This window comes from Canis aureus, chromosome 22, assembly GCF_053574225.1.
Source record: "Canis aureus isolate CA01 chromosome 22, VMU_Caureus_v.1.0, whole genome shotgun sequence".
Lineage (NCBI taxonomy): Eukaryota > Metazoa > Chordata > Mammalia > Carnivora > Canidae > Canis > Canis aureus.
Window position 1 is genome coordinate 24,879,809 of NC_135632.1, and position 14,578 is coordinate 24,894,386.

The window sequence follows — 14,578 nt, forward strand, 5'->3', positions numbered from 1 at the left end:
AAATCCAAAACACAAATAATTCTACATTGAAGGTAAGTGTGAGCTTGGTAAGGATTGCTAGCAGGTAAATAAAGACTGCAAGCAATAAAGGTGAGACTATTCTATTTGTTATTTAGAGCTTTAATATATAGTTCAGGATATCTCAACCCAGCACTACTGACAATTTGGCTGGATAATTTTTATCATGGAGGGCAGTCCATGCATTGTTGTATACTGTAGGACATTTGGCAGTGTTCCGACCTCTACCTGTTAGATGCCAGGGGCCCTCACCCAGTAATGACAACCAAAAATTTTCTAGACATTGCAGGTATCCCCCAAGTGGGTGAAAATCACCCCTGGTTGAAGGCGACTAATATAGTTCTAAAAGGTTTCATATAAGTTTTATTAAAAAGCAATTTAAATAAACCTGAGATACTCTTTCAAAACCAGAAATCATTTTCAGTGTCTAATTATAGGTCTATCCTAGCAGGGATTTGTGGGAAGAGGCTAATCAATATTTATTAGGGAGAACTCCAAACATCTTTCTTAGTCTTTTTTTTTTTTTTTCATCTTTCTTAGTCTTAAGATATTAATTAGAACAACACTATAGTGGGCTCTTAATTTTGTTCTGGAGAACACAGCTACTCAAGTCAACAAACCTTGACTTTGAAATTTATATTGTTTCTCTAAATCTGCGATGTCAAGTACTACAAGAAGGTAATTGATGAGCTAAAGTCAAAAAGTAAAGCCACCATGTCCCCTACCTTCTTCAGCACAGATTTCTTGAACAACTTGGTTTCTTATGTCTTTTAAAGCATCAAAGTCATGCACATAGTACACCCTCTTGTCCTCGCCTGCAATTTCTCGCAGCTGTGTTTGGTTGGCCTCCTTGACCCCGATGGCATAAACGCGAATGAGTTCTTCTCTCAGTCTGTTTGCAGGCTCTAAGATGCTATCCTTGGACATGCCATTCGTCAGGACAACAAGATGACAGGGCACTCTGTTTCCTCGTTGCTTCTTTGCTTTTTGCAACAGCCCTAGTGTGAAATTTAGGGCTGCACCCGTGTTTGTGTTCCCACCCATCTGCCGAATGTTCTCAATGGCCTTTCCCAAGTCATGCTTATTAGTGTATTTATTGATCTCAAATTCCAGGTCCCAGCTGTCCGCATACTGAACAGCCCCAACCCGCACCTTTTGGGGTGCAATGTTGAACATTCCTACAACCTCGGACAGGAAGGTCTTCATTTCGTGGAAGTCTGTGGCCTGGGTGCTTCCAGAGCCATCAATGAGCAGATAGATGTCTGCTTCTTCAGTATCCACACAACCTAAAATGGAACCAGAAAATTGGCTGTGGCCCTTCTTCTGTGAAGAAGGAATGGGAATAGATGGGAATTAAAATAATACAAGAATCTTCAGATGAAAAAATGGAAAACAGCTTTAGGCACAAAAGACACTCTGCTAGCTTAATGTAGGGAAATCTTAGCAACACTGGGGCCAAATGAATTGCTTCTGACAGTTTAAAACTATTTGGATAGTTCTCTCCCATGAATCAGAGCAAATCTGGATACAATAAAAGATTAGAAAGAAAACTTGAAGGTGATTTTTACAAGTCACTTCCCTCATTAGTGAATAACAGCTCAGCAAACAGGCAAGCAGTTTGCTGGGAAACAGAAGTCATTTTAACTGGATACTGTGGGCCGAGGAGCTCTTTTTTAAAAACTTGAACTATTTACTCCTCCATCTACTCCTAGACAGTTAACAAAACTACTATTTTGGCCAGTGTCCTTATTTGCATAGAACAATGACACTTTTATAGTAAACATGCTAGAAATCTCTGTTGGAGAATGAATACATATACATGTACACACATGTCTCCAAATTACATAGTAGGCATGTGTATATATGAAATATTGAAAACACATCACTCTCTGTCTCTCCAAACTCACAGATAGCTGAATAGTGCTTCACAACAAATCACTCGGCCCTTCTGTTTCTTCTCCAAGTTGGAATTCGAGGGTGATGGAAGAAGGAAAGGAGAGAAAAGTACAAAAAGAAAGAAGTAAAGGCAAGAGCAGGGGAACACAAGAGGCAAAGGAGAAAAAGGAAAAGGCAGAAAAAGGACAGCAGCTGGCGTTCTGGGGTGTTTAGGAGTCATGGAGAACCCTCGTAACACCGCACAGAGGAGCAAGTAAAGGGGCAACCCCTGCTCCCCGTTTCAGCCCCTCAGTGGCTTGCATTCTTCCCCAGTTTATCCTCTGTGTGACCAGGTGAGTCAGAAGTGGGGAGCTAACTGATCCTCCCTCCGCACAGCATCCTGCCCGCCCGTTCTCTGCACAGCACATGTGAGACCCAGGAGGCAGAAGCGAAGGCTCTGAGCGCGCCTTCTCCCAGCTGAGGCCTTTACCGGATTTGAGCGTTTCAGTGCGTTCCGAGAAGACAGAGACAGTGAGCGTGATCTGGTTCCGCAGCTTCTTCAGGAACGTCTGGTTGTGCGCGGCCAGGTCCGAGAAGGTTTTCAGTTTGGACACGTGCTGCTCGGCAGGGTGAGAGGCGATCTTCTCCAGCTGGCTGTCGCTGGCCCCCTCTATGCCCATGGTGAAGATGGTCACCCCCTCGCGCCGGAGGTTAACAGCTGCCTTGGTCACGTTATCCTCTGAGGGCCTGTGGGTCACCAGCACCGCAATCTGGGGCACCCCCTGATTCTTCCGACTGCCGTTGCGTGCACTGAACACTTCCTTCCTGATTTTTCTGATGGCAGCCCCTGTGTAGGCCTTCCCGGCCCGGGGAGAGAGGTTCTGTATATTCTGGAGAACCTCCGACTTATTTACGCCCCTGCTGAGTGAGTTTATCACCTTCGTCTCATTGCTGTAGGTCACCAGGCCAACCCTCATGCAGTTTTCCTTTATGTCAAGGGCAGATACACTCTCTTCCAGGAATTCCTTAAGATAGTCAAAGTTCTCCTGGCTGCCGTTGACGGACACATCCAACAGGAACACCAAGTCAGCCACAGACGGGCCTTGGCAAACTGTGTGGACAAGGAAGGAACAAGTACAACTTTAGCTGGAGGTTTGGCATCTTGGCTCAGCATTACGAGGCATGGAGAATATCTACCAGAACCCGGTTCCACACTTAAAGAAGGCTGCATGCAAAGTGATCATGAAGCTGAGATCACAAGGTCCTACATTCAAGTACTGGATCTTAGCTCAACTCCCAGCTTTAATTTCCCTATCTGTAAAAACAGTATTTAGCTCATGAAATTGTTTTGGGGGATTAATTATCATAATGTGCTTAGCATGGAGCCTAGTACATAAAAGTCACTCCGTGAATAGCTGCCACTGGGATCATATTAAAACATCATTAAAAATCAAGAGGTAGAGTCCAGATATTCCTAAGGTATGGTAATGGACTAGCAATTGCACTTCACGTTATTTTATTTGGGAAAGATGCTAGTAATAGGATTCATATTTTCATAGATTGCCACAAGAAAAGCATTCTCCATTATCAATAGACACTTATGCTGCCTCGTTGAAACGGATTAACTGGCAATCATGTGAGTTTCCTGTGTTACTTATTTACACTTGTACAGTTTGAGCAAATTATTTTTTACTGGCTCTCTCCTGCTCCTCACTTGAATGATGTTCATCAACATCTGGCCATTCTGTTAATACAAGAGGACAGACTAGGACCGCAGGTTGGAGGTAGAACAGAACACAGGGAAGCTCATCTAGAGCAGAGCAACAGAAAGGAGGCAGTGTGGGGATGTAGCTGTGCGGGCCTGGGGAATCCAAGCACCCGATCTACCCGATTTCAAACTACAGCCTGGCCTGGAGCCAGGCCATGTCACCTCAAAGGACTCCTGCCAAGTTTCTTTCTGTAGAAGCAGGGGTTTGGCCTACCTGAAGTTGTTTCTAGGCCTAACATTCTTGATTACATTATGTTGTTTCAGCAGGCAAGGATTTCATTAGGAACAAATTTACCTTTTAAATGAACCAGTAATAAAACTACATAGCAACTGAAGCCCAAGGAGACCAAAAGCTCAGAGGTAAGCTAGGTGGGAGGGAGCTGTTCCTGAATTGTAAGATGCGTCAATGACATGCAACCTGAGAAGTGAAACATAGAAAGCCATGGGGTCACTGGATTTACAATGGCCACCATCATTGGGTCCCCTTGAACACATGAATACTTAACATCTGAAAATGCAGCCCCGCTTTTGGTGAAAAGGGTCTTCATAGCTCAATCCTCTCCCCCTACTGATTTTTCAGAAGCATTTAATCATCATTCCTATCCACATGCCCTAAACCTACCTTCCACAAGAATGTCATCGGTGGCTACCTCCCTGTACTGGGTGGCTTCCTTGATGATCTGTGTCATGTTTGGGGCAAACGCTCCAAGGTCCCTGGCCGACCGCAGGTTGAAATGAAACTGCCCCGTGGCCATGGCCTTCAGCTCCTGCTCAGACGCGCTCTGCAGCCCCACGGAGATGATTCTCACCCCGTCCTCCCGCAGGGCCTTCGAGGGCTCCTCCACGTCATCCTCGGACTCGGCCGAAGCCAGGACCACCAGAATCGGGGGAAACTGCTTCTTGTCCCTCCCGCTGTCGGGCCTGGAGAAGTAGGTCCTGTGGGCCTCCCGGAGGGCTTGGCCTATGCGCAGGGAGCCACCAACGAAGCCGAAGTTCTTCTTGAGGTGGTTCAGCATGGGGTTCCTGCTCTTGAACGTGTCCAGCTGGAACTCACTGTGGAGCTGGTCGCTGTACTGGGCCAGGGCCACGCGGTACTTGTGGGCCTCGATGGGGAGGCTGCTGATCATTCTGTTGATGAATGTTTTCACAAGAGGGAAGGACTTAGCTCCCAGGTGATCGGAGCTGTCCACCAGAAACACGACATCTGCATACTCAGGACCTACGAACCCAGAAACATATAAACAAAGCAAGAACTTTAGAAATGTACTACCCTGTCTAATGCCATCTATATATAGAAAAACTAATTTTCCATGATTTGTATCTTTAATACCTTCCCAATGAACTGAAAATAATAGCCTGAAATTACACATTCTCTCAAGAAATCTGTATATTGGGCTGATTCCTCACCCTCTGATTTGAGCTCATCACAAATTAGGCATCACTTTTGCATGGAATTAATTAAAAATAGGTAAATTTAGAGAAGTAAAAACCTTGGGTTTTTATAGCTTTAGTACAAAGCTAAACTTTTATAGTATGTGTGTGTGTATATAATATATATATATATATATATACGTATATATACGTATTTATATATACACAGTATATATAACTTAACTTTAGTGGCTGATTCACCCTCCCTCCCCCCCTTTTTTTTGCTTTCAGAATTTCACCTCAGTTTATATCAAGAGAATAAAAATTTTAATTGAGAATCACATTGCCTCGAATTTGTTAGAATGGAGAAATCTGAATGACACTCTTCCATTGTGATTCCTCTTTAAGCAATGCAACGGTGATCTAATTTATATACATATTGGTTTTGTATTCCCAAGAGTTAGACTGAAAGTTTAAAAATACCTAAAAATCATAAAAAATGTGACATATTTAAAGTTGTTTACAATATTTTTTGATGAACCAGATAAGTAAGCACTATAATTGGTCAATTTATTCTTACAAAGTAAAACTTGATAGAAACCAGTATGCTAAACCTAGGAAAGGGATTTATAGCTTTAGTTTATATTACAAACAAATAGGAATACAATACTTTGTTGACCTTTTCAGGCTTCATTCAATGCCAGGTTCAATGCTAGGTATATAGAATTAGACTTTTATGTTGATAGGAAATCACTGGGTTTAAGCACAAAATGTCATTCATTGGTAATCTGGTGGTTTGAATTCAGAGTTCTCACCACTTTAGTAGAAGATCTATTTTCTGTCTGGGGAAGGGAGGGAAAGGTCTGTCTGACTGATGGTGTAGATTTAAGAAAATATGGTGTAATGGAACAAAGAACAGAAGTTCTGGCTTTGTTATCAGCTAACTCTGTCAAACCATTCAATATACTCGGGCCTCCTGTTCCTCACCTTTAAAATGAGTGGATTCAATTAGAAAATATATACAGTCCTTCCTCACTCTGAGATTCTGATGAGCTGAAGTGGTTATAAGATACATTTCAGTTTAACTTGGGTGGCTCAGCGGTTTAGCACTGCCTTCAGCCCAGGGCCTGATGATCCTGGAGACCCGGGATCGAGTCCCATGTCGGGCTCCCTGCATGAAGCCTGCTTTCCCTCTGCCTGTGTCTCTGCCCCCCCCCCCCGTCTCAAATAAATAAATAAATAAATAAATAAATAAGTAAGTAAGTAAGTAAGTAATCTATAAGATAAATTTCAATCAAATTAAAATAACTTCAACCTCTTCCTGTCTACAACTGCTAGGAAACCAGCGTTGGCACCCCACTTGTGGTTTCATTCTCTTGATAGCAATATGATAGAGGCATAGAGGGTAATATTCTTTCCTGTCTTCTAAAGAACCTAATTTCAACCAGTTTGAGACTTCTTTGATGACTATATAGCCAGCATTGACTTCAGAGGAAGAAATACATGAGGGTGAATCAACATTGTTTTCCAAGAGAAGTCTGGAAATCCTACGAGGACTGTCAAGGAAGCCCTGCCCAAGGTGGCTGGACTTGGGATCAAAAGTGACCTTTCTGTTCATGAATGAACAGAAGAAAGGAAATGTATACAATATCTTGTATGAAGAAAGGAAATGTAGACAATTGGCACATGAGATAGATTTGGGTTCTGATATGGCCTGACATTATGTCTGAACCATAGAACAGCAGGGAAAAAGCACTGCCTCTCTTTAAAAAGCTTAATATCAAGCCCAGTGAAACATCAAAAGATGATATTTATAGAATAAAGTCTAGTTTCTCTCTTCAGAAGGTCTTGACTTACTTCCAAGGTCAGAGTCCTTGAGAAAACCATGAAAGCCAACATAGGTGGCCTTGGACATGGAGTGGCCAGTATAAGAACTCCCTATTTAGAGATGGTAGCGGCAGTGATGGGTACACCAGTATTTTGACTTCATGTCCACTGGATAAAGATTACTGACAGTAGACAGCTATGGAGCTTTCTCTTCAGGGCAAAAGCACTTTCTTTACAATAAGCAGACAGTTGAAATTGGAGCAAAATCTAGATACTTAACTAAGACAATATTTTGGCACAAATGAACTAGGAAGAGACAGGCCAAATTTTCCAGGCCTGAATCTAATATTAAGAGACAGAATTTTCATGCAAACTCCCAAAAGACCTAAAAGGGGTTGAAATTGAGGACAAAATAACAGTTCTCATATCTTTGTATCATAACTAAGGAATAACATCCAGAAACAAATGATCTTTAAAGGAACACAGGTTGACATCAAAAAGAAATTGAGCTACCATCCATATCATTAAAATCAAAGCAAAGCAAAATTCTTGATTTTTAAGTATGTCAAACTCATATTATCTATTTTCCCTAGTGAAGATTAAGGAAAAGAATTTTTTTTTTTTTTTTTTTTACTTACCAGAATCTTTGTTCATAGAGACAGGAGAACAAATTATTATGAGGAATAAAATCAGCAGCATTTTCATACTATGACCTAAAAAATCTCCAACTTGAAATCTGAAAAGGCAAAAATATAAACACCTAAAATTGTTGTGAATATTATTTTGGAGTCAAGACATGCATATAAAAGCACACAAAATTTTACAGCAAACTGGGTGCCACAGAAGGCAGAATTTCTGAGTTTCTGAGCGGTGTGAAGTGCCCTAGGGAAAAAGATCCACAAACTGGACACAGCCATAGAAGATTTTCCTGGTTCAAGACCCTGTAGAAATATGAAATTTTGAATTGTCAAAGGAGGCAGCCAGCATTCTAGTTCCAACAATATTTTGTGTCTCCATTAGTCATTTTCCCTGTACCCTATGTTACCCTTGGTCCCCTCACTGCCAAAATAATTTAGAGTTCACAGCTGGGACACAGTCTAAGACTTGATTTGTAATTTCTCCATCATGAACATGTAGGTGTGTATCCTATTTGAGAAGTATTCTTAGATCTGGTCAAAATTCCATTTTTCTCTTCCTACACAATTAGAAAGCTAACCATTTTCTTTTATCTTTAAATTTGAGAGAAAGCATAAAAGTGGTGAACCTCCATTTTCCATATAGCTATCTTGCTCCTTGAAATGACTCCATTTGCACCATTTTGCTTCCAACTACCTAGAACTGTGTGAGGCAAGGGTTTTCCAATTCTACTTTGTCCTAAAGCATTTTCATCCACCTACTAGAAGTATTCACTTCATAGAATGAAATAAAATATTAAATATACTAAAAATAAATATTTTCATGAGGCAGGTTGGGCTTTATTCATTCATTCATCCACTCAATGAAAAAAAAATCAATGAATCCATATTAATGAACTAGTATCTCTGTTTCTTGCTTAATTCTTGCCCAAACATGAATTTGCAATATTATATATGGCTGTCTCACTGCTTGTCAGGCAGGCTCCTAGTACTTAGTACTTTATCCCTTCAGAAAAGGGACCTGTGCCATGCAAAATTCCATCCCCATTTCCTCACCTACTCTATCATCCCTCTGACATTTTGGAATTTGGGACTCTGCTCTGTTCCTTCATAAGAAGCCTAGATGATATAAACTTTTCAGGCTGTAAGTCAATTTATCAATCCTATTCCAAGGTAATTTAGTGAACTGGAAGGGGTTCACAAGAGATTGTTTTTAGTTCAACCCTTTCATTTTTTTTTTAAAGATTGATTGATTGATTGATTGATTTAAGACAGAGAGAGAGACAGAGAGAGGTGGGGGCAGAGACACGGGCAAAGGGAGAAGCAGGCTCCATGCAGGGAGCCCAATGTGGGACTCGATCCCGGGACTCCAGGATTGCGCCCTGGTCCAAAGGCAGGCGCCAAACTGCTGAGCCACCCGGGGATCCCCCAACCCTTTCATTTTTAGAGGAATGTTAGTCCTAAGTAGATTGCCCAAAATGAAAACCAAGCTGTGATATCTACAAACTTTCTGTTACTATACATGACAATGAGTTCTAACATTTATTGGGCCTTTGCTATGTGTCATGCCCTGTCTAACTGCTTTACGTTTGTTCTCCTGTTTGGTATTGATAACAAACCTGGTAGCAGGTGATATTATCCTTATTTTGCAGATAAGGAAACCGATTCATAAAAGGAAAGTAGGTAACAGACACAAAGTCACATTGATAAAATGGGCCACAGTTGGGCATAGAGACCACATAAGATCTGTTCTTGCAAACAAACCCTGCATCCCAAACTCAACATTGTGGAGACTACAAGTGTCTCCAAGTTTCTCTCTGAAAGTTAAAACCTGGATAGAAAAGTGAGGATTAGGAAAGGACACAATAATCCCAAAGCAGCATGAAGCATCTGGAAATTTCCCCATGCAGATGATCAATACCAGTGATACAACAAAGGCTGAGTTCTTTGAAATAGGATCTTGCAAAATAATTTTCTCACATCCTTTAAATGGAATACAAAATATGGGATGTTATAAATCTATAAAGTGTAGAATCCTACATGCAAAAGGTTTATCTTGAAGTGCATACATGCCATGTTTTGTGTGTACAGTAAAACTAGTAGTGGGCTAAGCCTCCAAACTCATACTTAGAAGGTTTGGGATCATTTTGACCATATCAAAATATGGATAAACTGCCTATAATCTGTCTGCTGTTCTATTCCCAGACATGGCCAGGATTTACATAAATTTTTAAGATATCTGAATATTTTTTAAAAATTAAAAATACCTGAAGACATGAGGGGAGAATAAAGGAGAGATACTTATGTAAAGTAACAACATAAAATTTAAATTCATAGTACACTCCATCTTAACAATGAGATTATTATAGAAATACAAAAAAAAAATACTCTCAAAGGCACAGTTCTCTTTAAATTTTGTTGTAATTCATTTATTCGGAATCAAACAAGCTAAAGTCAATACACTTCTTCTGGAAATTATATGCTATAAAAAGTTTTTAAAAAATCTGGATCTCTGTAAACTTTCTGTTGAGAGGTAGAATGTTTCTAATTTAAATCACAGCTGCAAAAGCAACACAGCCACCAAACCCTTGGCTTCAAACCCAGAATGTTTAGAACTTGTGCAACACCTCTCTTGAGGCTATTAAGAACCAGGGGTTTCAGGGAGACCTCTGCCCCATGCAAGCCAATTCATAATCTAGGACAGTCTTCAAAAAAAAAAAATTATTAACAGCCCAGAGAGGACTGTAAAGAGACTTCAGCAAAATTGAGATAAAGGCCATTTTTTCCTTTAAAATGATTATACAAGATACATCATTTGTAAGCATATGGATTTTATTTTTCTTCAGAAATAAGAATATTGTCAGCTGTTGCACCATAAGAAATAATACTGGGTCTGTGCTCCAAAGTTCAGGGTAAATTGTCACTTGCCTATTTACCCTCACCCCCATCTCTTCACTATTTCCCTTCCTTGAGCCATTCTACTTCTCAGAAATCAAAAGGTAGAAAGAAAAATATTCAAAGAGGGACTTAATGTACAAGCTGAAATGCTGCAGCACAAATCCTTGGCACATGATAAGAACAAGTAAACAGTGAATCAATGATGGCAAGCAGTACAAAACACACAAGTACTCTTGGGGCAAGCAAGCTGCATAGTTTTACTGCTAAGGTCATGTTTTCCCCCCAACTGTAGTTTCTAGAATCTCAAAAAGAGGCAGTATAGATTGATCATTTTGAACAAGGTCTTTAGGACCTTGCCATTTTGTAAAATGGACACTTGTGTGCAGAGTACACACATACATATATAAGTGCTCCTACACACACACACACACACACACACACACACAGACTCTCTCTGTCACACGTTTATACACAATGGAATATTACTCAACCATCAAAAAGAATGAAATCTTGTCATTTGCAAGGACGTGGATAGAGCTAGAGAGTATTATGCTAAATGAAGTCAGTCAGAGAAACACAAATATCACATGATTTCACTCATGTGTGGAATTTAAGAAACAAAACAGGAGAACATGGGGTGAAGAAAAGAGGCAAACCAGAAAATAGAATCTTAACTATAGCAAACAAATTGAGGGTTACTGGAAGGGAGGAGGGGGGGGATAGGTTAAATGGGTGATGGGTATAAGGAGGTCACTTGTGATGAGCACTGGCTGTATGGAAGTGATCAATCACTAGATTCTACACTTGAAACTAACACTACACTGTATGTTAACTAACTGGAATTTAAACAAAAACTTGAAAAATAAGTATTAAAAATCCTAAATTAATCATTAGCAAATCAACTCCTTCAGTATATGAAAAAAGAATATGCCGTTATCAAGTTGGGTTTAGCTCAGGAATACAAGGATTGCATTTCAAAGATATAATCTAAGTCTGTAAATCTAAATACGTATTTACAAAATGCATGAATACAACTTACCACTTTAAGAGACTAAAGAAAATAAAAAGTAAATGCAAAACAAAACCCATTCAAAATCATAATTTTAAGAAAAAAAACCCTCTAACAAACCAGGAATAGAAGTAAACTTAATCTGAAAAGAACAAATTTTAAAAATCTGTAGTATATATCATCCTAATGAGGACATTTTAGAAGTACTCTTTTTTAAAAAAATTAAGTGTAATTTACAGTTTATTAATTTCAGGTGTACAATATGATTCCACAATTCTATACATTACTCAGTGTTCATCATAATAAGTATACTCATCAGTATACTCTTAATCCCCTTTATCTATTTCACTCATCCTCCCACTCACCTCCCCTCTGGCAACCAACAGTTTTTCTCTGCATTTAAGCATCTGGTTTTTGTCTTTTGTTGGTTTCTTAAATTCCACACATGAGTGAAATCATATGGTACTTGTATTTTCTGCCTGCCTTATTTCATTTAGCATGAATACCCTGTAGGTTCATCCATGTTGTTGCAAGTGGCTACATCTCATTCTTCGTTATGGTTAATATTTCATTGTATATATACATATCACATCTTCTTTATCTATAGATGGGTTGTTTCCATATTTTGGCTTTGTAAATAATGCTGCAATAAACATAGGGAGGCATATATTTTTTTAAATTAGTGTTCTCATTTAAAAATTTTTAAAATTTATCTATCTTACTTATTTGAGAGAGAGAGAGAGAGAGCAAGAGAAAGAAAGAACATGAGCAGGGTGAGGAGTAAAGGGAGAAGCAGACTCCCTGCTGAGCAGGGAGCCTGATGTGGGACTCAATCCTGGACTCTAGGATTATAACCTGAGCCAAAAGCAGACACTAACTGAGCCACCCAGGCTCCTCCTCATTTTTTCTTGTAAAGATTTATTTATTTATTTATTTATTTATTTATTTATTTATTTAAGAGAAAGAGAGTAAGTGGGCACGAGTGGGGGAAAGGGCAGAGAGAGAATGTCCAACCAGATTTCTACTAAGCACAGAGCCTAATGTGGAGCTCCATCTCACAACCCGACCCATGAGATCAGGACCAGAGCTGAAATCAAGAGTTGACGCTTAACCAACTGAGTCACCCAGGTGCCCCATAATGGTTTCATTTTCCTTTGGGTAAATACCCAGCAGTGGAATTGCTGGATCATATGGTAGTTCTATTTTTAAGTTTTTGAGGAACCTCCATACTGTTTTCCCCAGTGGCTGCACCAATTTGCAGTCCCACCAACAGTGTACCATAAAACTCCTAGAAGAAAACATAGGCAATAATTTCTTTGACACAGCTGCAGAAACATTTTTCTAGATGATCTCTTCAGGCAAGAGGCAAAATTAAGCTATTGGAAGCACACTAAAATAAAAAGTCTTTGTATAGAAAAGGAAACCAAGAAGGAAACCCAGTGAATGGGAGAAGATATTTGCAAATGATAAATCTCATAAGGAGTTAATATAAAATTAACTTAAATATAAATATAAAATATAAGATGAACTTACACAACTCAACACCAAAAGACTCCAAATGATCAGATTAAAAAATGAGCTGAGGACCCAAATAAACATTTTTCCAAAGAAGACATGCAGATGGCCAACAGACTCATGAAAAGATGCTCAACATCACTCATCATCAGGGAAAGACAAGTCAAAACTACTATGAGCTATCACCTTACACTAGTCAGAATGGCTGAAATAAAAAAAGACAAGAAATAATAAGTGTTGGTGATGATGTGGAGAAAAGGAATCCTCATGACTGTTGGTGGGAAGTACTCCCTTTAAAATGAGGAATCAGAAAAGGTGGCCCTCCTTCACTCCTAGGTTCTAGCAAAATTAAATCCATAAGGATTGAAAATAAGAACAAGAACACATAAAATTGTCATTGTTTGCAAGTGACATGACTGTTTAAATCTATAGCCAAATTATTAAAAATAGCAAATATTTTAGGTCTCTCCATATAGTATCAAGATATAAAATTCAATTGTATTTCCACATAACTAGAAAACTTAAGTCTTTTTGTAAGAGTCAAGTTAATAAAGCATCAATATAGGGGCACCTGGTTAGCTCAGTCAGTTAAGCATGCAACTCTTGGTTTCAGCTCAGGTCATGATCTCCTAGGTTATGGGATCAAACCCTGCATCAGGCTCCCCACTCAGCAAGGAGTCTATTTGAAGATTCTCTCCCTCCACTTCTCCCCCCACTCTCTTTCTCTCTCTCTCTCTCTCAAAAAAAGTATCAACATATCAAATATCAAGAAAAACATTAAAGTACACAAAAGATTGACCACAAAATGTATAAAACTTTACTGAAGGATGAGTGACCAAAATAAAGAGACAGAAATGATGTCAACTCTACAATCTCTTTAATAAGATAGAAGCAAATAGAGTAATTCCTAACTCATTTTATGAAGGTAGCATTGCCCTAATACCAAAACCTAATAAACACATTGCAAGAAAGCAATAGACCAATCTGTCTCATGAACATAGATGTGAAAATCTGCAATAAAATTTTAGCAAATCCAATTCAACAATGTATGAAAAGAATTATACACCATGGCCAAGTGACATTTATTCCAGTAAGCAAGTCTGGTTCAACATTTGAAAAATCAATGACCATAACCTATCACATCAATGGTCTAAAGAAAAAAAAATTACATGATCATGTCAACAAATATAGAGAAATAATTTAACAAAATTTAATACCCACTCATGATAAAAAATCTCAGTAAATTAGGAATACAGGGAAAATTCCTCAACTTGATAAAGAATATCTACAAAAAACCTATAGCTAACATCATAGTTAATGGTGAGAAACAAAGCTTTTTAAGTTTAGGAACAAGGGAAAGTTGTCCTCTTTCACCACTGTCTTTCAACATCACATTGGAAACCCTACCTAATACATTAAGGCAAAGAAAGCATGTGGTGTCAATGCAATCCCTATCAAAATTCTGATAGCATTTTTCACAGAAATAAAACAAACAATTTTAAAATTTGAATAGAACCACAAAAGACCCCAGGTAGACAAAGCAATATTAGGAATCACCAAGCTGGAGGCATCACACTTTCTGATTTCAAACTCTATTACGAAGCTATACTAATTAAAACAGTATGGTATGATATTGGCATAAAAAGCAGACCCAGATCAATG

The 14,578-nt window shown here is 39.0% G+C and overlaps 1 protein-coding gene across 3 annotated transcripts in view; it reads right to left on the reverse strand.

Annotated features, from left to right (window-relative positions):
• The window catches only part of COL6A6 (collagen type VI alpha 6 chain), a 140,637-nt gene that overhangs the window by 101,096 nt on the left and 24,963 nt on the right, over window positions 1-14,578 (reverse strand). For all 3 annotated transcript variants that reach the window (XM_077865236.1, XM_077865234.1, XM_077865237.1), the window contains exons 2-5: window positions 7,498-7,595; window positions 4,284-4,880; window positions 2,384-3,004; window positions 744-1,304 (exon numbers count right to left, since the gene is read on the reverse strand). In XM_077865236.1, the coding sequence (XP_077721362.1) occupies window positions 744-1,304; window positions 2,384-3,004; window positions 4,284-4,880; window positions 7,498-7,564 (1,846 nt within the window). In that variant the 5' untranslated portion in view covers window positions 7,565-7,595. The remainder of the gene's footprint in view (window positions 1-743; window positions 1,305-2,383; window positions 3,005-4,283; window positions 4,881-7,497; window positions 7,596-14,578) is intronic.